This window comes from Eurypyga helias, unplaced genomic scaffold (genome assembly GCF_000690775.1).
Source record: "Eurypyga helias isolate BGI_N326 unplaced genomic scaffold, ASM69077v1 scaffold9615, whole genome shotgun sequence".
In the NCBI taxonomy this organism is placed as follows: Eukaryota; Metazoa; Chordata; class Aves; order Eurypygiformes; family Eurypygidae; genus Eurypyga; species Eurypyga helias.
The window spans coordinates 67,711-89,851 of record NW_010250759.1 but is presented as its reverse complement, the minus strand read 5'-3'; the positions used below and the strand labels follow the sequence as shown (position 1 = coordinate 89,851).

At 43.7% G+C, this 22,141-nt stretch overlaps 1 protein-coding gene across 1 annotated transcript in view; it reads right to left on the bottom strand.

Annotated features, from left to right (window-relative positions):
* Positions 1-22,141, bottom strand: part of FLT1 (fms-related tyrosine kinase 1) — a 92,471-nt gene that overhangs the window by 17,470 nt on the left and 52,860 nt on the right. Inside the window, exons 12-17 of the mRNA XM_010151778.1 lie at positions 21,754-22,044; positions 16,518-16,664; positions 14,537-14,668; positions 8,517-8,623; positions 5,747-5,885; positions 1,305-1,409 (exon numbers count right to left, since the gene is read on the bottom strand). Of these exons, the coding sequence (XP_010150080.1) occupies positions 1,305-1,409; positions 5,747-5,885; positions 8,517-8,623; positions 14,537-14,668; positions 16,518-16,664; positions 21,754-22,044 (921 nt within the window). The remainder of the gene's footprint in view (positions 1-1,304; positions 1,410-5,746; positions 5,886-8,516; positions 8,624-14,536; positions 14,669-16,517; positions 16,665-21,753; positions 22,045-22,141) is intronic.

The following is a 22,141-nucleotide window of genomic DNA, read 5'->3' as shown; positions in this document are numbered from 1 at the left end:
CTGGATATCACCGTAGCACGTACCACCCCCTGTGAAAGCATCTGAGATCATTTTACAGAACAAGCCTGTTGAGTACAACATCAAGAGCGCACACTCCACAGAGTACAGCTGCCAGGTCACTGCGGGCAAGAAATAGAAGCTATTTCAGGTTGAGTGCTGCAGGGACAGACTGTAGGTCAGAGAGTATTGTACATGCCCCTCCAAGGGTTGGAAGTAACATGTACAGATCTTCTGATAACCTATAAGTAAGTAAGCAGCTGTGAAGATAGAAGCCACTGAGTAAGGGGGATGCAGTCAAACTGTGCCTGAACAGAGCCAACTGAGAGCATCAGGGATCCAAGTCTTACTAGCAGAACAGGGACAGAAAAGATTCAAGGATTAAGACAGATAAGCAACACAGCATAAGGTCCCAGGGCAATGCAGAGAAAGCCCAATATGATCCTTAGATATATAAACAAGGGAAAGCTAAATTCATAGGAATGGATGCCACTAGGGCTCTGTGTTAGGGAATTCAGCTATGGCTGCTGCAGGCTATGACTGACTGTCATCCTGCCTGCTAACTTCCCAAGCGCCCTCTTCAAATTGATGAGGGTCTTTGTCCTTTCTGCTCCAGTGAGAAAAGTGTCAGTGAAGAGCTGGGAGATGGTTTCACTTTGGGAAGAGCGCTGGTGTATGAAGAGCACTGGCAGACCCATTAGACATCCTGGATGTCAGCATCCTAAGCACCATGTGAGGAGGCTGCAAATGGTTCAGAGAGGACACACCTGTACAACAGCGCCCAGATTTAAACAGCTCAATCTGCTTAGCTTAATAAAGGGCCTTCATGAAGAAAAATCATTATATAATCTAATGGTGAACATTAGAATGAGAAGTGAAAGTCAGGCATGCTAATTAGACATAAGGCACCTGTTTTTAATAATAAGATGACTAATCATTGGAACTAATGACCAAGGAAAATACAAAAGCTTCGTCCCTTCTGATCCTACAAAAGTGAGTCTTCCCAGCATTTGAAGTACTGGAACCAGATTTTTTTTTAAAAAATCAGGCATTCAGGTTCTCACCACATCTGAAACATTCTCCTATATCATGTGAGAACCTACCAACTTTTTTACTGTCAATGCAACTTTTAGTTCACTGTTCTACCATTTCACCTCTGATGGACCTGAAACTTGGTGTACGCGTTTCAGAGGCTTCAGAGAGTTATTGTTGGGGGTTACATCACACACACTGGCTTTTGACAAAATCATATTAAATGTGGGACATTGTATCATCATTTTCTCCAGCCCAGCCTTACAGCAAGATACCTTTCAGCATTTTCACAGCAACTATTCTGCATGTTGGTGATTTCTTAATTCCAAAAGCAGACGCTTGTACCACCTTTCCAAAAGCTCCATGTCCAAGAGACTTTCCTGTACAGAAAATAAATTGGAGAGATACATTCTGGTAAAAAAGAAATCTTGTCAGCAAATGTCTTCCCATATCTACATTTCCAACACATAGGTGTTTTGGGGATATTGTGGGGTTTTGTTGGGTTGGTTGGTTAGTTGTTTAAAGAGTAAGCAGACAAACCAGAAGACAGAGTCATTGGAGGGCGTAAGTGATATGACTGAAAATGATGCTAAGTGAATGCAACCATTCAGTGATGGTCCTCTGGCTTCTGACCCAGCGTTTTTCATTCTAGCTCTACCAGAGAAAGATTTTCCTTGAACACACCGCCCCACGCAGCAGACTGTGGCACTGCCACTTCTGTCCACAACAACACAGGAATATGCCAATCCTTCAATCTTCACATCCTCCTTTGTGATTTATTAGTTTGAGGCAGGGACCTTCGACCTCCCCTTTGACACGGTGCTCATGGGGACAGGCCTGGCTGTCTCTGTCCTTCTCAAGTGGCTGGCAGAGTTTTGATCAGAGAGATCTTGTCATCTTATCAGCTAGCAATAAATCTGATTTCCAAACGACTTGTGTTCAGCAGAACACAAGCGCCTAAGTGGCTAGCAAGATTATAGCAGCAGGCTTTGTGGTGTAGAGGGGGAAAGCAGAAAATAAAGGCCAGCTTTTCATGCAAAAGCAAAGGATATCATACACTGTATGTTTATTCCCCAGATATGCACATGTGACGTAGCTATCTCTACAGGACAATTTCCTTTTTCTATGATGGGCACCTGTTTGACTGGCTCTCACTTGGACATCTAGCTTGCTGATGGCTAAAGCTAAATGAGAGATGAATCACACCCAGAGGCTCAAAAGCAGAGAAAAAGAGCTGCTGTCAGTTCTAAATAAAATTAGAACTGTGTATCACATTTCTGAACGGTAATCCTCAGTATGTCTCTCAGTAGAAGCAAACAGCATATGTTACCAAAGCAATGGAAACATGAAGTGGAGTACGCTAAGCCAAAAAAACACCCACCCTAGAAACTTATTCCCCTTACTGGATGTGCAGAAGTGTCACTTTTTTACAGCAATAAAACCCATTAAGAACTTCTACTAATCTACATCACTGGAAAGCATCAAGCCTTGGTATGTGAAGGGCTTAGAGTCTGACACACAAATGCAAGTGAATCAATGTATATCTTTGAATATTTAGTCACCTTTTTCAGTCACTGCATATGGCAGATGTAAAAGGCAAGGATTGTTAAGACCAAGATCTCTTTTTTTAATCGTGAATTGAAGTTTTTAGACCTTAACGTGTTGACTGTTCGTGGTTTCTACAAGATGAAGTTGCAGTTTGAGGCCCCATAAAACCCATCGTACCTTTGTTTAATCCATAGCTTTAATCTGTTTCCATCACTGTTAACTCACTTCCCACATCAAGATAACCTACTTAGTCACCATTCGGAAAACACACCGGTTAGCTCATAAAGCTACACAAAGCTGCTAACCTTTCATGAAGGAGAATGAGCACTGGAAACAACATTTCCTTCTCTAAACAGTGATTGTGATTTAATGGGGAACTGCAATAACACTTGATGTATTAGTCTTTGTTGCTCTGCTATTGTCTGTACCGTGCTACATGTCAGCACAGAAAAGGGCTGCTCGAACTTTTCAGGGCATAGATGGAACTCCACAGTTTAGTATGTAGATTGCTCTTTCAAAAGCCCCTTGACACAAAAAGTAATTACAAAATTATTAAACAAAGGAACATTAAGTTGCCCAACCACCTGAGCAGTCAACTTGCCACAGCCCTTAAGTCACTACACTGGCCAAGTTTGGGATAATGCTCAGGTATGAAATGTTGTGGCATTTACATCCAGACCAAGGAAGGAAAATGCTCTACTTAAATTTTCTGTGCTTGACTTTGTTTTCCTGCGGCAATTCAGAATCCATTAAAGCGAACACACCCCCTCAGTCAAGGAGTTTTGGATCAGGAGGTTTCCGTATCAGTCCCATTTCAGCGGGATCTTTCAAGCATGTGAGTTGCTGGACCGGAGCGTCAGCAAAAGGCACTTGCAGACTCCGCTCTCCATGCTAGTGGAGAGCCAGAGGCTCAAAGGTCTGTTCGTTTCTCAGGTCCTTTGCCAGTCTGAGTCATCTGGGTTCTCCCCACACGTGGTTTCATATTTTCCGTTACGTTACGTGCACGGGCTCTGCATGTGAAGGAGAGCGGAAAGCGTTCCGCTTGGTGCCAGCGCCGTGGGCTTGCAGCGCGCGGGAGGGAGCGAGGCTAAGGAAGCCGTCTACCACCGGCACGTTCCACATAGCACGGGAGCCATGTGGCAACGCTCCCTCGGGGTCCTGCGCCACGGTGGAAGCCGTGCGTGACCTCTCACAGATTAGGAAGGTCAAGCCCAAGAGTAAGGTGAGAAATGCACGATAGCTCAGCACTTAACGCTGGGCGGCAACGTTACCGCCAACCTCCCTGACAGTGATTTACAGTGCCAGCATTTTTCTGCCTAATGAAAAGATGACATTTTGCTCTCAGTCAGACTAATCTATACTGAACGTTAATTATCCTGACTTGAGTGGTGCCTGTGTGAAATTTCCTGCAGCATCTGTAGCTCTTACAGACGAAGGGGGAATCCTGTTATCCAAGCATTGCATCACTGCCGTGGGATGCATGTATGTGTGTTGGAGGAACAAATAGCAAAGGAGACGTGGGCTGAAAGGAGAGATTTAACTGCAAAAGTTACAGTAAATATGTATCCTGGAGGATAAGTAGGTGGAAAGAGAAAAAGAGACACATATGCTGAAAGAGGTTGCATTTCTAAGTAAAAATATTTTCTTAAAACCATAGAAGCATATTTTGTGTTTGTGAGACACTAATCCTCAGAGACTGCCAAGGTTAATCAAAGACTGAGCCAGCTGCCATGTAAGCAGGACTTGCACTGAGCTAATCTAGCATACTGCACATACCCAACTTCTCTGAATCTGGTTCTTATTCATGGTCAGCATTCTTTATTTGTTTACGCCAGCTTTTCCACTTCTAACTCATTCTCTGGTCATCATTCCTCACCTCCAGACTCCAAACACCAACCCTGCAAGACGTGGATTTTTCCTTGGTGTTTACATTCCATTTCTGCTTGATTCTTTCCGTGGGATTTACACACAAATAAAGCATTGCATGAACCAGCGATCACATTGTCTGCACATCAAGCTCTTGGTCCATCATTGTAAGAAAACTATTTGAGGATTGAAGACGCTCCAGCAGAAGGTTATGTTTCAGCATTCCCAGAATTGTGTATGACAATTATAAATCGCTAGCAATATATTTCAGCTGCGCTTATCCACATCTGGTCGCCTTGTGACTTCTAACAGGAGAATTAAGTGTGATCCTATTTGTATGCATGTTTTAATTACCCTCTGTCCCTCATCCCCAGAGGACAGAAGGAATCTGTTACAGCTCCTAGCTAAAGTGAGGGATTTTCTAGCCCTTGGTGTAGGACAAATCTTATGCATGCCTGAAAGAACAAGCAGCACTATAACAACAAGCTGAGCTTATCACTGATATTTTAATGTTGACCCTCTTGCTATAATCTGTGTGGTTTCTGGAGGGATTCCTCAACTTCAAAACCTGGTCCCTACCCTCCTTTCCTCCTCATCAGCCCCATACTATGCTAAGCAAGTAAGGAATGCTCTCAAACCCATGCCTTTCACTGGGGCATCTGTAGGCGAGCTAGCTGCAGGTTCAAAGTTTCCATAGACATTTATTTATTTATGTGTGGACTCATGCGTCACGTTCTTGCTCTTTATGGTGCGCTGACAAGAATGTTTATAAATCTGCCACACAGAAGGAAAACAAGGAGAGCATGCTGGAGAGAAGAGGAAAGGGAGAAACAGGAAGGGGTAATAGGTGGAGTGTGAAGACCCATTTCTACATAGTTATTTTGTCAGATGAGCACATAACCAAGTTACAAGGGAAGAAAATCACAGTAAAAGCTAAAGGTTGGGTTCCTGAGTCTAGAGAGAGAAGCATCCAAGTCAGTGGTCTGCTTGGGAAGCCTTCAGTTGTCCTGTTTTTATGTTGGCTTTTAAGTAAATCAGTCTGTGAAAAATGGAGTGCAGCATTATCGTCTGTATTTTAGTTTTCCTAGTTGGAGTCAAAATACACATATGGAAAGTCAGGTAGAGAGTGTCAGTCCTAAATGCTCTAAGTCAGTCACGGACCAGGGCACTGAGTATGGAATAGCTCACACGAAACCTGGCAGGATGTTGTGCTGTGTGTCCAAAACTCACCCTGCCCCCTTTACCAGCACAGGTACATCTTGTTCAGTGACTGCAAACCCAACGGGAAGCATGCCAATATTACCTAGTTTCAGCCTTTCCCTTGCAATCTCCCACTTGCTGGCATCATAAGGCAGACGTTCACATTGCTCATCTAAGGGGACTTCGTCAGGATCCATTATGATTGACAGATAATGATTGGTCTTCATTTCAGAGGAATAAGGCTAGAAAACAAAAAATACAGCAAAATGTGAAAGAGGATAAGGATACCTGTCAGCATCTTCCTGTTTGGATCAAGGGTTTCAAGTTAATTCTGTCCAAGGGACTGCATGTTTCACAGTCCAATAGATGGCTTGGTTAAGTTTCCTTTAGATTTCTTAAATATCGTAAGACTTTTTATGTAAAAGAAACACTGTTGTCTAACTTTCCTTGTATGTGACATATCAGTTTCTTCAATGAAGTCCATGTGGATCTGTATTAACACATGGTGTTATGATACAGGCCCTCTTGCACAGTCAAGAGAAATATTTTCAGCAAATGACTAAAGATTGCTGATAAAAATAACCTTCCTTCATGATTGTGCAAAGCAAGAAGTGGCCATATGCAACAGATGTTCAACTGCCAGTGTTTATTTTTTTTATATACCGGGCAAAGATAGGTCATATGTGGTTAGAAGTTGCGCAAGACTAGTCGTCAGGAGACTAGACTTCATACATTTCAGAAACTGTTTACAAATTTTCAGAATTTTTTATTTCTTTGGTATAATTTCTGACAAATTTACTGAAATCATTTGAGTTTGGAGGAGTTAATAAACACCCAGACTCACATAATCTCAAACGAATTTACCAGTTTAGTTTCTACTGAGCAAATGGATTATCTACTTCACATGAGAAATGTAAGTAAGGATGAACCTAATCTCAAAGTTTTCTGCAATCCATCCATCCATTTGAAACATGTATTCCTTCAAAGAGCTCCCAGATTGCCACTCAAATCCACTGGACTTTTCTTGACATAGGAGTACTTATATTTCTATAGAAGAGGTCTAGTGTTTGCCCTAATTTCCTGGCTATTAGTCGGCATTTATGGCAAATCTGTTTAACAGAGCCCCTTCATGTCGTTTTACTTAAACTCATGGAAATGGCACACAGGCACATACAGACATATCTACATATCATTTTGTTGTTGCTTTAACTGCCCTGTGTGACTTTCAACTTTCCTCCTCTACAGCTTGAAAATATGTCCCTAATACATGCATTTCCAGGCATTTGTTTGAGAAGGATATTACTAGCTGCATATGCTTTTCTTACAAACACAACTAAATGTGACTAAACTAGACTAAAATGACAGTAGCTAATACCTCCTGTTTGGTTGCCTTCCACCATCCCAAGTACATAGAAGGTTAGTCCCAAGAAGGATTACACTGGTGCTTGGGGAAAAGTCAGGTGGCATAACAAAGCCTGTCTCCAAACCATCCGCTGACCCTGGGCAGGACATGGATAAGTGGGATATGGATAGAAACAGAAGCCTGTGTGGTGCTCCAAAAAGAGCATTTCTTGATGGAGACGTGTACCAGACTGCTCCTACCAGTCACTTCAGAAGAGCTTTTAAGTGAACCCATCCCAGGAAGAGCAGTAAGGCAGTGGGAAGGTGCAGACAGCTTCCTTTCCTTATTCAGACGAACTGAATACCAAATCTTTGGCACAATCAGAGATTTGAAACAATGTTTTGAATGATGAAGAAATTGTCAAGTATAGCATTTGTCCCTGTATATGTAACAGACAAGCTTTAAGAAAATGCTCTCACAGAGCATAATTTTTTTTTTCCTGTTGTGGCAACCTAATTTGTATAAAAGAACTTTAATTTAGATCTAATTCCAGACATAAATCCTTGAGAGTAAGGGTTTGTAAAACACATAAACACAGATCAACACTAGCTGGAAAGCCTCATCTGGAAAGAAGCCTTCACATGTCATCTGCTTGAAGTCCCTTGCTCTACAGCACTGATGATTATTTTTAGTATCTTTTAACACTCTAACAAGCAAATGTCAGGTTTTGGTATCATAACAAATAACACCTCTGTGGTGTGAGAGTGGGGGATAGGGGGGCGTGCAGCCATTCCTCATCTCATGTCCTGCGATGCACTCCATTGCCCCGATACCTCCCTTAAATCCATCTGCTCCTGCAAGTTAATCTGAGATCTTCCTGCACTACCCAAGAATGCTATTTTTGGCTTATGAGAGCTGCTGGTGTGGTTTAACCTGCACAATCCACACAAGGCAAACACGGTGCTGTCGACAAAGAGGGGCTTTAGGCCAACACAGTCAGCCTGGAGCAAGAGGGAGGGTCAGCTGCAGGGGCAGTTATCATTATCATGCTGCTACAGGATCATCTGCTCTTGAGGCTGCACCACCAATACTACTTCAGTGAAATATCACTTTAAAAGAGATGTAATTATACCAGACACTCTGTGCAAACCAGATCCCAGTGGGCTCTGTGAAGATCTGTCATTCCCACTCAAATCTTCAAAGACATTAAGATGCCAGACTCCCACAGCTTTTAAGGGAATGGGGATGCCTTTTGTGGGAGTCAGGCACCCAAATGCTTGTGAGTCTCAGAGCCTTGCCCCCACACAGGCTTTATTTCTGGGTTTACTCATACTCAGCCTTGCGAGTCACGGCTCCCTGGGTACCCACCAGGAGCCTGGTGATTGCACAGGGAACAAAGTTTGAGCAGTAAATGAATTCTTTTTTTTTGGTAGACTCAGCAATCTCAGTGGCCTGGGAAGGGTTTTCTAACATGTGCAAAGGGCTGGTAAGGAGAGGTGGATGCCGTCGGGACCTTCCCATCTGTTCTTACCCGCTTCAGCTTGCGAATGAAGAGGGTCAACAGGAGCCAAAAGAGCGTTGCAGCCACACAGGTACAGGTCAGGGTTATTAGCTCCAGGTTTGACCTCTCTGATGGGCCTGGGAAAATCAAGAAGCAAACATTTTAGAAAATGACCTGCAAAGCAAGGGCGCTTTATGTTTCTTTGCCATTAAAAATGAAATACCAGGAAGGACCAGCTGCTTTTCAATGGGGTATTACTCTCTGTTTGGACTGGCTCGCAGAGCCTGGAAAAATATGGTATCCCCAGCAAAGCCGTTGTATTGAAGACAGCAAAATTGCATTCGATCCATCTGTAAGTTTTTCAGTAAGAAGTCAGCTCTTCTTCGGGGTGAAGAAGGTGAAATAGAACAGGCTGATGATGGCCAGTCAGACAATAATTTCCTTTTGAGGTGGAAATTCAGCTGCAGGCTATTTTTAGCCCAATTTTCTCTGTGTGTGAATGTGTGTGGGCTTGCTCATGCAGTTTCACACACTGCCCCCACTACAACAGCGAAACCCATCTGGCCAAGACCACATCCAAGAGAGGAGCAGAGGTCTCAGAAATGTTCTGTGCTCAGCACTTGGGAGAGGATGGGGCTGCAGGCATCCCTGGGGGGATGCCACAGTGCTAGAGCCGCCACCAGAAGCTCCAGGGAGGGCTTGTGCTGGTGTAGACACCAGTGAATCCAGATGTGAGCCAGGGCACTCTGTAGCACTGCTTGTGCTGGTGTAGACACCAGTGAATCCAGGTGTGAGCCAGGGCACTCTGCAGCACCGCTGCTTGGGTTTTGCTGTCTGAGACATTTGATGCTTTTCCTCGGGCACTGTGCCTGCTCTGCCCCAGCTCAGCGAGCTCATCCCTGCTGATGGCTGAGCCCTGCAGCCTGCACCTTCATTCCAGCCGTGCTGGAAACCCACCAGCCCTCACCAAAAACCCCTCTGGGAGGGAGCTGGGGGCTCCTTTGCAGGCTTGTGGTGCAGCTGGCAGCAGACCTGAGCTCTCCTTCACACGGTCTGGATGCACCCGATCTGGCATCAGCGAGCCCAGCTTGTGCAAAGCATGGCACGGGAGTCTTGGTCCTAACCCCTATCAAGCACTGTGTCCAGAAACCCAGGGTGCAGGACCCAGCACACCCTCCAAGCTCTGTGCCCTTAGGTCTCCTGCCAGTCACACCAGCAGCATGGGGCCAGGCTCACCGAGGAGACATGGGGCCCTCTTCGTCCCCAGCACTTCTGGGAGACCTCTCCAAACCAGGGAACAGCTTAAGCACAGAAAGGGAAAAACAAAAACAACAACTGTAAACAGAGCAGCAAGAAAACACGAACATTAGAAATCTGGAGAGTATTAGAGCTCACTGACAGATCTTACAAAAAAGCCAAAATAAAATTCACTTCAGACTGCTACTTAGGGACTTGTAAAACGGTTCCGAGCAGTCTGTTTTGCAAATCCTGTGATGGTGTCAAAATACCACACTTCCCACAATATGTTTTTCATCTGATTGGTAGCAAATGCAAAAAAAAAAAAAAACCACCAAACACTCATGCTCTGCCTCTTATTCTGATACACCCTCCAGAGAGAGAAAATGAGAGGGCAAGGAGGAGTAATTCTGAACATGATTTCACAGTGGTTTTGTCAACTGCACTTGCAGCAGTTTCAGACCCCGGGCAGCTTGGTGTTACTCCTGACACGTGAAAAAGGGATGATTGATGTCTCACTGGTGGGTTTACCGGTTAATCCAGAGGGATGCGTTGCCTGAGTTTAGGCAAGGCTATGGAGCTTTGTTTAGGGGTTGAATTGCTTCCTGTAGCTGTGGCTTCATTAGCATAATATTTTCCCTCTCTAAAGGTGATAATCAGATTTGCGTTCATGCCCTGTATCTAAGATTCCTCTGGCACGTCCATTCTGGAGCTTTGAGAATAGATCTCATTGAAGAAAAACATGACTGCAGTACAAATGGAGATATAAAGTATCTATTTCTCCAAAATACCGAGTGTTAATTTTTCACAAGTATTATTTTAAAGGCTTGATTTAGATTTGGGACACAGTGATGGCAGAAACAATGCAGCCTAATGCAGCTTGCCTATCCTCTGGCATCAGGCTTTCCTTTTACATATGGATACTCTCCTCTTGTTCTGAGCAGCACCCGTGCAGATGGCGAGTAATAGTTTCTGACATTTATTCAGCAAAACCTGGAGGGTCTGAAGGTTCATTTGTTGCCACTGCTCCATATGGCAGGGCTCAGAAAAACCATGAGGCATGTTATAGCCAGTCCTGGGGTTGAAGGCAGCAACTCCCTAACCACCCAGGAGTTGGACAGAAGACGCGAAAGTACCATCTTTGAAATGCCCAAGTGAATTTAGGCAACTGGAAAGTATTTCTTCAGGCTGGAGTTGGGCTGGGTTATCAAATGCCAGATTCCTAGTTTTGCTAAAAGCCTTGCAGACAGACCTGGCTGAGTGCCTCTCAGCTGGGTAGGAAAAGGTTTGATTTGAGGCAGAACAGGCAGGAACACTCAGAAGAGTGTTTAGGATTAACAGAGTTTGGAAGGGCTATAAGCAGTACCAACTCCTTCTCTCTGCCCAGTACCCAAGTTTTCTGGCTCCCCTTCACATTCCTCCCAGTCCTTTACCCACCAGATACCTCATCAGACACAGACTTTGTCCCATGTCCAGCTCTGCCCTGTCTGACTCGCTGCAGCCAGCAACAGCCCCTTTCCTGCCTCTACAGCTTTGAGTCGCCCCGGGACAAAGCAATGCCTGGGGCACCAACACCACTCTGCTGCACCCAGAATGTATCCCGACCCCCGCCTATACCAGAGTGGTCTACCCCGCTTAATCCATGTGATCCCATGATCACGGCAGTGCAGCACTGGGATGGGTGCTTAGGGATGCTGTGGAATTTCCATCCTTGGAGCTTGTTGTGACCTGGCCAGACAACGCTATCACTCACTGATCCTGGTTTCAGCTGAGGTTGAAGTTAGAGACCTCTAGGTCTCCCTTCCAACATCCTTGGGCATTCTCTGAGGTGACCCGAGTCTGTTACAGTCACCCACATAACTCAGATGAACCTCATTCACTAGCCAAGGTAATTCCAGTTAAACTACATGAAACATTCCTGATGACTTTCAGAGTCAGAGTGACCCAAAAGGCACAATAATTTTGAGATACAAAGTCAGAAGGTAGACAGATAGAAAAACACTTATTTAAAAGGCAAACACAATTTTCATAGTGTCAGAATAGTTCTGTGGATGCTTAATAAATGGGATGCTTTCTTTCATCGGCAGGGATCACATTCAGTTACCAAGCATCAGCTCTAAGACAGGGCATGTTGCTGTATTCATCTGCTTGTCATACACTCGGACGAAAGAGCTGTAAAAGATGCTCCTTCCTTCCTCAACACATCCCCTTCAAATGGTGCAGCACCTCTGCAAGTAGCTGTACCACTGCCTCCTGCTGAGAGGGGGTGTGAGGGTCCCCAGGAGGAGAAGCAGGGCAAGGCTTTCACGGCAAATCCATCCACTCTGTGAGCAGGACAGACACCGTGCAGAGGAGTGACCCCCAAAGGAGAGCTGACCAAGACAGCCTGTGTTCTCTCTGAGCCCAGCAGCTTCTGTCCCCAGGTTTTGCGGGACATGGTCCCCTCCTCCTGCTGGGTGCTCTGGCAGGCGTATGCCGTTCCCATTCATTCCTTGCAGGCTCGCTGCCTCTTCAGTTCCTCAGCCAAGAGCAAGTGGCCAGCTTGCTCTGACATGTCCACAAACGCAGCCCCTCTCCTCCTCAGACAGCCCGGCGAGCATGGCTTCCAAACCAAACACGGCTGCGGTTATTTAAAGACGGCCCTTGGATTCCACCATCCATTCATCCATCTCGGATACCAAAATAACACATTGTTTTATCTTGGAGTATAAGAATGTTTTTTCAGAGGAAGTAAAGAGAGCAGACAGTTTCCTTCCTGACTCATTCACAAACTACTCTTCCAATCTGCTAAACACGGCCATCGGCACGAGGCATTGCTCTGCTCCCTTTGATCTGCAGCCCCGTGCTCCGAGGGCCACCGGGACGGAGGGAAGGCTTTGGTGCTCGCAGCAGCAATTGCAGGGTCTCTATTTCTCAGAAAGAGAAGCAAGGGGCAAAGCCTAGTTTAAGCCCTGATCTTGTCCCTCAGGGGTGGGGTGAGAGGCTGGTGTTCCTGGGGAGAGGGACAGACACTCCAGTTTGGTTCAGGAATGAGTGAGAAAACCTCCAGTGATGTCACTTCGGGCGGTAGGAAAAGACAGGGTGGAAAGGCATTTTCCTTGATCATAGTAGAAAAGACGAACTCCCTCTCTTTTTCTCATCCAATCTCAAAGCTATAGTTTTTATATGGTAGACTTCACCTCCTGCTTATCTAAGAGCTCCCATAGGAGTCACACAAGAATATTGCCAGTGGTCCCCCATGACATGCAACCAGAGAAGCAGCCTTCCTGGCCGCTGTCTTTCCTCTCCTCTGGACCACAGGCCAGGAGATATGACTTCTTAGAAGCCATCTGACAGAATGTTTGCTGTTGTAATAAATAGCCCAGCTACAATGACGTTGCAAATCAATACAACAATGAATTACATTTTCCAGGACTATCAATTAGTAGGATACATTGGACAGCTGGCACTTAGTCACAAGTTACTCCTTTTATTCCTCTTCTTCTTCTTTTTATTATCATGAGCTATTCTTTTTTATTATTATAGTGACCGTCAAAACCTTAGAATTATTCATAAGGAGATATGTGGTTTTACCTCCTTGATTACACCAGTTAGGCAGCCCACATGTACATGTACTTATCCCTGACCTTTTAAATCAAAAACATCATTGTATCACCAACAATCAACGTTAACTGAGACGGCTAACACACTCCTGGCAGAAAATCAATGCTGATTTACTAGCTGTAATTGTCATTTGCTGTAGGGTAGTATCCAAATACTCCGTAGTATTCAGATACATTTAGCAATTGCATGAGAACATCCACAAAGACATAATCCCTGCCTGAGAGACCTGATAGTAGTCAAATTGTCTTCCATAAAGAGAAACTAAATGCATTTAGGACCATTTGCTTAACACATTAGATCAATAAGATAGGTTATGTCAAATTCAATTTAAACATGGCACTGACTTATATGGAGAATGCCAATGAGGGTTGTCAGGCATTGAAATGGGCTTCTCAGGAGGTGGTTGAGTCACCATCCCTGGAGGTATTTAAGAGATGTGTGGACAAGGTGATGAAGGACAGGATTTAGTGGTGGACATGGCAGCATTAGGTTAAGGTTTGGACTTAATCTTAAAGGTCTCTTCCAACCTAAAAGATTGTATGATTCTATGAACCGAAAGGATATTCAATAAAACTGAAAAGCCACGGGATAAACTTAATCTTTATGTAATATCTAATTGCTTGATAGAAATAACTGCCACAGGCCTGAGTCAAGCTTGGCGGAAGGCAGAACAATGTTGAACATTTAAACAAATAACATAGTAAGTGAAGTAATGGTAAGAGAAAAACTAGATCATACCTACTTCTTACAACAAATACCTTTGAAAAATGCATGTGTAGCTATTGCTACACTAAAATTTTCTAGTCCAATTTGGCAGTTCACTTTACATTGAAAATAAACAAATGAAAATATCCCAGGCCTCTAATTTCCGTGGAATTAACCTGAAATGGGAAAATGAGTGGGTAGGAGAGCGTTCCTTATTCTGTTTTTGTTTGTTTTGATGATACTAAATTTACATTTCTCTTCTACCCTGACCCGATCTTTGTTGGGTTGAAGCAATTCTTCTTTTTAGGTCAGTGTAAACATGCTCTGATTTAGCATTTCCTGCTAGGCTTCCTTTCCAACCTGGTACGTTTCCCTTGCTAGGACTTCCTTCAGATTGCTGCCTTTGAGATCACTGACTGAGCCCCAAGTCATACCCCTGCCTTTCCAGTCTGAGTAAGAACATCACCCTGGCAAGCTTGCTCTTCCCATTTAATGTCATGTTTTACCTTGTACCGTGACGTATGCTGCACTCTCCACGGACCCTTTTAAGTTGGTGGCTATACACTGGTAAAGTCCTTCATCTTCCTCTTTTACTCTTTCAATAAACAGCATTCGGCTTCCGGGCCCTAAAATTATTCCTGCGAAATGAAATATTTTGCAATGAGAGGGAGCCAGGATATAAACAAAAACAGGCCCTTGTGTAATAATATCTGCTTCAAGTTCTTCTCAAAAAGAAATCTGAGCCACAGACTGCACAGCACAGTGCTATCTGCAGGAAAGCCAAACGTACTTGGATGTTTTGGGAATCTTTTGGAAATCAGTGTTTACAAAGCACTTGTGTGAGTGAAAAAGCTCAGCCTAAGGGAATTATCTTGGGAGCACTTGGTATAGTGTATATTGATTAGCACTGTGCCTAGACTTTCATCCAAGTGAGTCCTTCAGTGTGTCTCCAAGTTTTGGAAAATGGGTGGTCTGAATACTTAGCACTACACTTACACATATAAGTCTGAACCAGAAGCAGCTTGAGCTTAGAGCACTTCCAAGACCCAGCTCCATGCATCCACACCGGTCTTCCACCAAATCTCACTTGCCCATGTGGCATGGAATGATGGGCCCCTTCTTGGACAGACCCCAGCTAGTGCAAAGTGCTAGAGGTCCCATGAGGTGTACCCTGAAACACAGGAGTTTTCTGAAGTTTTCAACACCTTGTTTGTCCCAGATGCATCAACCCAGAGGCCAGCCTAGGAAATAGTGAGGTGAGTGAGGAAGAGGCAGGCAGATTTGGTCTCAGTGTCTTTTAGGTACTCTATAGCCAGGAAATGTGCAGTCAAGTACACACTTGTGCGTTTGGCTCCATCAGAACTACCGTCCCATCAAAATGTGTTCCCACCATCTATTTCAGGTACCTAACTAAAGCACTCTGACCGACTCTGTAGACACATCTTTCTGGTTCCTAACTTCATGTGTTGAATTACACTCAAATTAGACACATAACACCCATTTTAGATGACAATGCTAATAATGCTCAATACAATGATGTGGTCATTGTGAAGCTCCATGTAATCTGGCTCTGGATTAAGTGTAGTGTCTGTGCTGCAAGTCTGCACAGGCTTGCAACTCACTTGGAGAAATCCTCAGAGTTGTTCCCTGGTTACCTTCAATTCATGCTACAGTAATTTCCAATAGTGCAGGACAGAACCTTAAACACAGACTTCCTAACATGTTTTTATTGAAGACTACACTTAGGATTCAAGTTTCTGCAGACCAAACCTGCTTAAACATTTTTGCTGAGCCTGTAACACTAGCTCTTTGTGTGATTCTGACCCATATGTGGTTGAATTCCAGTGAGAAAGGTTTTGCCTTTTACCTCACCCTTAATCTCCACCTGAAATCTCCAAGGAACACTTCTGTGACTGTGGTGCCAGCAGAGACGGGCATGTAGCCTTAGCTGATCTTTGAAGATGCATTCCAGACACAGCTGTGAATATCTCCCAAGTTTTCCCGTAGCTGCAGCATGCCAGCTGAGAAGCTGTTCCTTTTTGCCGCATGGGACCTGGATTCCCTGGCTGCTGGCAGATGCATCTCAGTTGATATGGAGTTAGTCTGGCGGCTAGGTTGTGAACCTAGAACAGTCTTTGCATGCCTGACCACAAACTCCCTCTGGTACTCCTGTGCACATCACTCCAGCTCAGTTTTCTCCTGCCTAGCTATACCCCGGCTGAGACACCCAATCCTTAGGCTCCCTCTATAGTAAATGGAGAGAAATAATGTTTCTCTGGAGATGACTCTTCTAAGATGCAAATTGAGAGCTATAGTTTTTCCACTGACTCCATAGAGGCCCGTTGTGCCTAGATCTCTACCCTGTCTGTAACACCCAGCCCGTATTCCTTCCTCACACCTGGGTACTGATGCCAATGACCCTGCAAAGGCCACCTGACAGGCAAATAAAAAGGCTGTAAAGGGTAAGGGAGTACATAGAGCTCTCACCTGATTCTTGCTGTATTTCCTCATGGTTTTTAAACCAGGATATCTGGGGCTCTGGGATGCCACGAACCTGGCACTCCAACATGGCCGAGTTACTGGTGTTCACTGTCTGATCTGCGAGGTGACGCAGCAGGGCTGGTGCCTCTTGAGCTACAAGACAAAACAACACCTCTGTTTTACATTCCTGTAACTGTGAGGGTTTAAATATCTTCCCTACCAGCATTTACTGCCGTGAACAGCTATGGCTGTTCTACCAGATTCATTCTTCACAGATTTTATTTACCATTCCAGTTTGCCTAAGAACATCTGCTGTGTACAGACTGCTCCTGTTAGTCAGCCATAGCAGGTTATGATGACCAGTGAAGCCCCAGTGATTACATCGTTTAAGATTTCCTCAGTTCCATTACAGACCACGTGTTCGTCAAAAGCAATGAGTTTCTATGAAAGCTCAGAGTTTTGCATCATCAGGAGAAACAAACTGTGGCACCAAAGTTTTTAACAATTAGCGGGACGACCTCGTAGCAGAGTATCTCTGCGTCGCTGATAGCACCATGCAGCTCTGCACACCACCATGCTCGTGAACTTGACTTTTACCACTTACTTACTTTACAGAGTACAGTTACAAATCTTATTCAGGAAACTCACATATCTAAAACCAGAAGCCATAAGCACAAAAGCATTGCGTTACATGTCCCAAAGTCTTCATAGATTCTTCCACTCTGGCATTTCACATGTTTGGCTGAAGACAACAAGGCCTGGCCAAACCACACCACAGCCAGCCTGCCAAAACCGTGTTGGTGAGAAACGCGCCCGTGTCCTCCGGCAGCCACAGATGCTGGAAACCCTGACGGCAGGGGCTGAAGCTCAGTGTTAGCAGGCCACACAGCACGGCGACTCCGCTCCTGTTTCACTTTTATCTACTGACATTCATACAAACACAATGTATTAAAACACATTTCTGTGACAGTCAGTGACAATGAGCATTGGAAGCACATCTCATCTCTCCTGCTTCTGATCAAGGGCCTCCCAGAACAGCATGTCAGAAACACTCTGTAAACATCATGTTAAAATCCCCCCTGAAAGAAACAAAACAACAAATCTTTCCCATCCTCATTTCAGCCCTTTGCCACTCCTTCCCCCACTCGGTACAGAGCTGAAGGCTGTTCTGACAAAGATCAAGGTATTTGCAACGTTTAGGTACATTAAATGCCAACATCTTTCTGTCACATTTGCAACTCTCACGTTATCCTTTTTGGCATTTTGTTCCCTTTAAAGCAGTGTTGGAGAATCCGGGATGCTCCTGAGCAATATCAGAGATGCAAATGCTCTGCAGATTCCCTCAAATTCCCAAGTCTTACAAGAACTGCTTATTTGCAATCTTTCCCTTCAAGGACACCTCCACAATCAGCAGTTACTGACACGGTAAGGCACACATTACAAAATGTGAAATAAACCAAAACAAACCAGAAACCAACACTTTACAAGCATTTTTTTGTAGACTGCAATAGATACCAGTACACCCAATTCAAGTATAGTATCAGCTGAAATTCTGACATTCTGTATTTGGAAGATTATTCTCTATCCTTCCAGAAAAATGACTATCAACATTTCCGTCTTCACAATCATTCTGTAACCGGCTGTAAATAAAAGGTCTCCAGAAAAATTAAGCAGCTATGTACCACCAGCTGATGCAGTGTGCATGAACCCCTAGTACTAAAAGCACTTTTAAAGTTGGCTATCTTTGCTATGCTCTTACCCCTTGTAATTAACTCCAGCATAGTCACAAGCCTGCAAAGACCAGTTTGGGCTTTTCCACAGGCGATGCCATTTTTTGTTTACAGTGCAGCAGACAATTTGTTCCCTCTTCCCAAACAGTAATGCTCGTGAGAGAGGCTGTAAATTCTTCATCAAATACCTACACAATGACACAGCCAGCAATATTTGCTCTGCAGCCAAGACAACTGCCGCCTTCTCATGGATACCTCACCTCAATTTCTGCACAGTTCTCATTTTTCACAACACAGTCTGTCTATGAACAGGCACCGCCTGACACATGTCCACACACACGTGCTGAGAAGAGCTCCCCATTTCACATTTATCAGCAGTTTCTGACAGACACCCCAGCCCAGGCATCCAAAATGAAGGTGGACAAGATGACAAAACAAAGGCAAATCACACGTTCTGTGAGTTATTTGTGATTAATTTTAATTTGTTTATAGCCATACACTGAAGATGGGTTTTCATATTAAGAAAAACTTCTTTTGCTTAAAACTTAGATCCAGTCACCATTCACATACTTTCAATAATTTCTCTGCTGCAATCAGCTGGGTTTTCAAGGACTTGGTCAACCGGAGGATTATTCTCTTTTGCAAACCACCCGTTTTCTCCCATTCATTTTTTGCAGTGCAGCCAAGAGGGAAGATTTCCAACATCCCGCTCCGTTCACCCTGAAGCCGAGGGGCTGCCCTGGCCACCAACACACACAGTGCAGGGCTGAGTGCCCAGGGCATCCCCCCATGCTCGTCCCTGTCCCTTGTGTCTGCCCTCAAACACTGCCCTGCCAGGTCACTCTGCTCTCAGTGTCCCCGAGGAACTTCATTGTAGGCAGAGTTTGTCCCAGGGGAGTGACAAGGGGGGTCACAGAGGGGAGAAGGGGATGCTGGTGTCAGAGCACTCAGTCAACCTGGCGCAGTAAGAAGGGAAAATTTGCATTTCCAAAACCAAACAATGGCAAACAGGGGGAAAACATTACAATTTGTTCATTTTGGGGGATACTTTTGCATTCCGTTCATTTCTGCCCTTTGTTATGATTATGTCTGTTCACTTCTTTTTATTAATCAGTACAAAAATATAAATACAAGCTTTAATTTTAACACTTAAAAAAACCAAGAAATATAATTCACACCTTTCTCCCTAAATAATATATTACACAACAGAAGGCAGAGAAACTCCCAAAATCGATGAGATTCTCCAGTCATCTGAGGACATCAAAAGTGACATCAGTAGTTTTAATCTGGCCACCAAGAACCACTTTCCTCAAACATTTCCAGTGAGGTTTCTCTGTGCCTCCCAACATGGGCAGCCACATCGGGATGTTACAACATCCTTGCACAGCATGGTCCCCGAGCGCTGGTTGAGGCCAGGCTGGCAGGACATCCACCCAGCAGTGATACACACCATCGCAGTGCACAAGAATTTCACAGAGGAACAGTCTAATTGCCACATCCCTCTCTGTCTTTTTTTTTTTTTTTGGACCCAAACTTACATTGCCTGGCAACTGGCTGCTACAAGTCATCACACTCCAGGTCCCAAGACCATGGAAAATTCATAATGCCCTGTCATCACCGCCCACCTTGCCATCAAATGTCTTCTCACAAAACAGCCTCGTGAAAAAGGGGATTCTGTATTGTAATTCTTTTGAAGACTTGCAAATGCTAAAGAGCACACTTGCCCTGTTTTTAAGCAGTCCTCGACGATTTCACTTGCTTTTTAGGCATATTTTAGAAAAAAAGAAACCCAGGTCCCTTTGCAAGAACACATTGTTTCTGGAAGCCATCACACTAATAATGCACAAAAGAGTTACTGTATACAAGCAGGCTATAGGTGACATTTCAAGATATAAATGATTATTCTTTTCTTTACTCTGACAACTTCCAGGTTATCAATTGTTTTCTCGCATTTTAGGCTCCATGAAACTGGCATTATGGGGAAATGCTATTGTTTACCCTTTCACACTTGACAAAAGCAATTCCCACGTGAAAGACAAGTTTAGCCGTGGGACACAGTCTCGATACCTAAAGGAGGAAATAGTCTGGTGAGTTCCCAAGCTCAAGAAACTGTCATGTTGTCACCCTCTATTTTAAAAGCACAGCCACTTTGTTCCTTTGCTGTAGCTATTTTGGTCACTACGGTCTGTTTTGTTATGGCTTATGTAAATGCTATATAAATGATCAATCATAAATGTAACCAAAAATAATAAAAGCTATGTATTGTAAAAAAATAAAGTTATCAGATCTATTAAAAATAGTAACTTCTTCCTTATACAGAATTTATAATACACAGAAACATCTCATAGAAAAATCACGACGAAGGAAAAAAAGGGAAACGCTCACAAGGAAGTTTTAGGTTGCCCTTAATTCTCCTTCAGCAGTTTGGCTGGTACTTAATCCCCATAATAAATCCAATTGTCATTTGCATACCAAAAGCAATGAATATTTTTAATGGCTTCCATTTTGAATTTGCATTTTTTAAAAATGTATTAAACAACTCACTGTGCTGGCTGCAACCCTGTTGGTCGTGTTAGTGTCATATTTCTCATTTAATAAAATAATTATAACATCACAAGTTCCTGTATCTTCAGGCCAGGACCAATACTCACATTTTTATCAGTAGCTTTTTACATTAATGCAGAACTGACTTTAAAAATTGACCAACACAGCAACTGCAAGTCTACCTGGATTTATTTGGAGAAACATGGTTCACGTCTGTCAGTTTTAAAATCGTCATTATTATAAATGATATGATAGGTCTGTGCATTATATAAACATTTTTATTTCTTCCCTGCATACTTCCTTTAGAAGATACTTTTTAAGATTAATGTACTTTAGTGTAGAAAATAATTTCAAATAAATAAGCATTAGAACTTGCTCAGCAGGTAATATTTATAAGTCCATCAAGATCAGATTAAAATAAAAAATATATAGTCCAGTCAATCTCAAACTGAATTGTGCTCATTCCGCACATTAAAGTTAACTTATTAAATGTCCATTGTTGACTGAAAACAGCAGTTTTTAAAGTTAATCAGTTTATTCAGCTTTGACACTTTTGACGAGGCCGATATCAAAGTGGAAGAAAATATTGGTCCAAAGTTTTCCTTATCGCTCAGTAGGAGACAGCAAGAGGAAAAATAGCAACATGCAAAATGTAGCACAGGGGATCTTCCAAACCCCAGCTTCCACGTGCCTTGTCAAAGCAGAAAACACCCGTCTCAACTCAACTGGAAGCTCACGCGTTACGATTTTGTTTGCTATTCCTCCTACGTCCAACCCATGGGGGAATGTGCACCACCTCAGGGCCTGAAAGGTAGCAACAGTAATAAAAAAATCAAGATGATATGAGACACCTGTTACTGTTTAATGAGTCCTTTAATGTTTTACATTGCTTTGTGTTGTACAATCATTCCTTGTGCTTTTATATTTGAGGATCCGAGAGTAAACAGCCTTTTTGTTGCAGTGCTCACCTCTGATTGTAACGTCTTTCTTTTGAAGCACTTCTTTCCCCGTGTATATGTTCCTTGCTCGGCAGGCATAGGTGCCCGAGTGTGCCAGGGAAACGTTCTTGATGGTCAGAGTGAGGGTGACGGAGTACTCCTTCTTGAGAGACTTCTTTGCTTTTGTTTGATTGTTGACTGTCCTCGGTAAAATCCAAGCAATATCTTTGTAGAGGAATTTGTTGGCCGAACAGGACAATATCAAATTCTCTCCTTCAATGGGCATTTTTTCCAAATTAATATGGAATCCACTCGGTACATCTGTCAAAAATCAAGAGCACTTTTTAGTTTATACGAAATGAATGAGCCAAAATTAACACGGCATATATCTTCCCCTTTATCAGGAAGCCTTTGAACT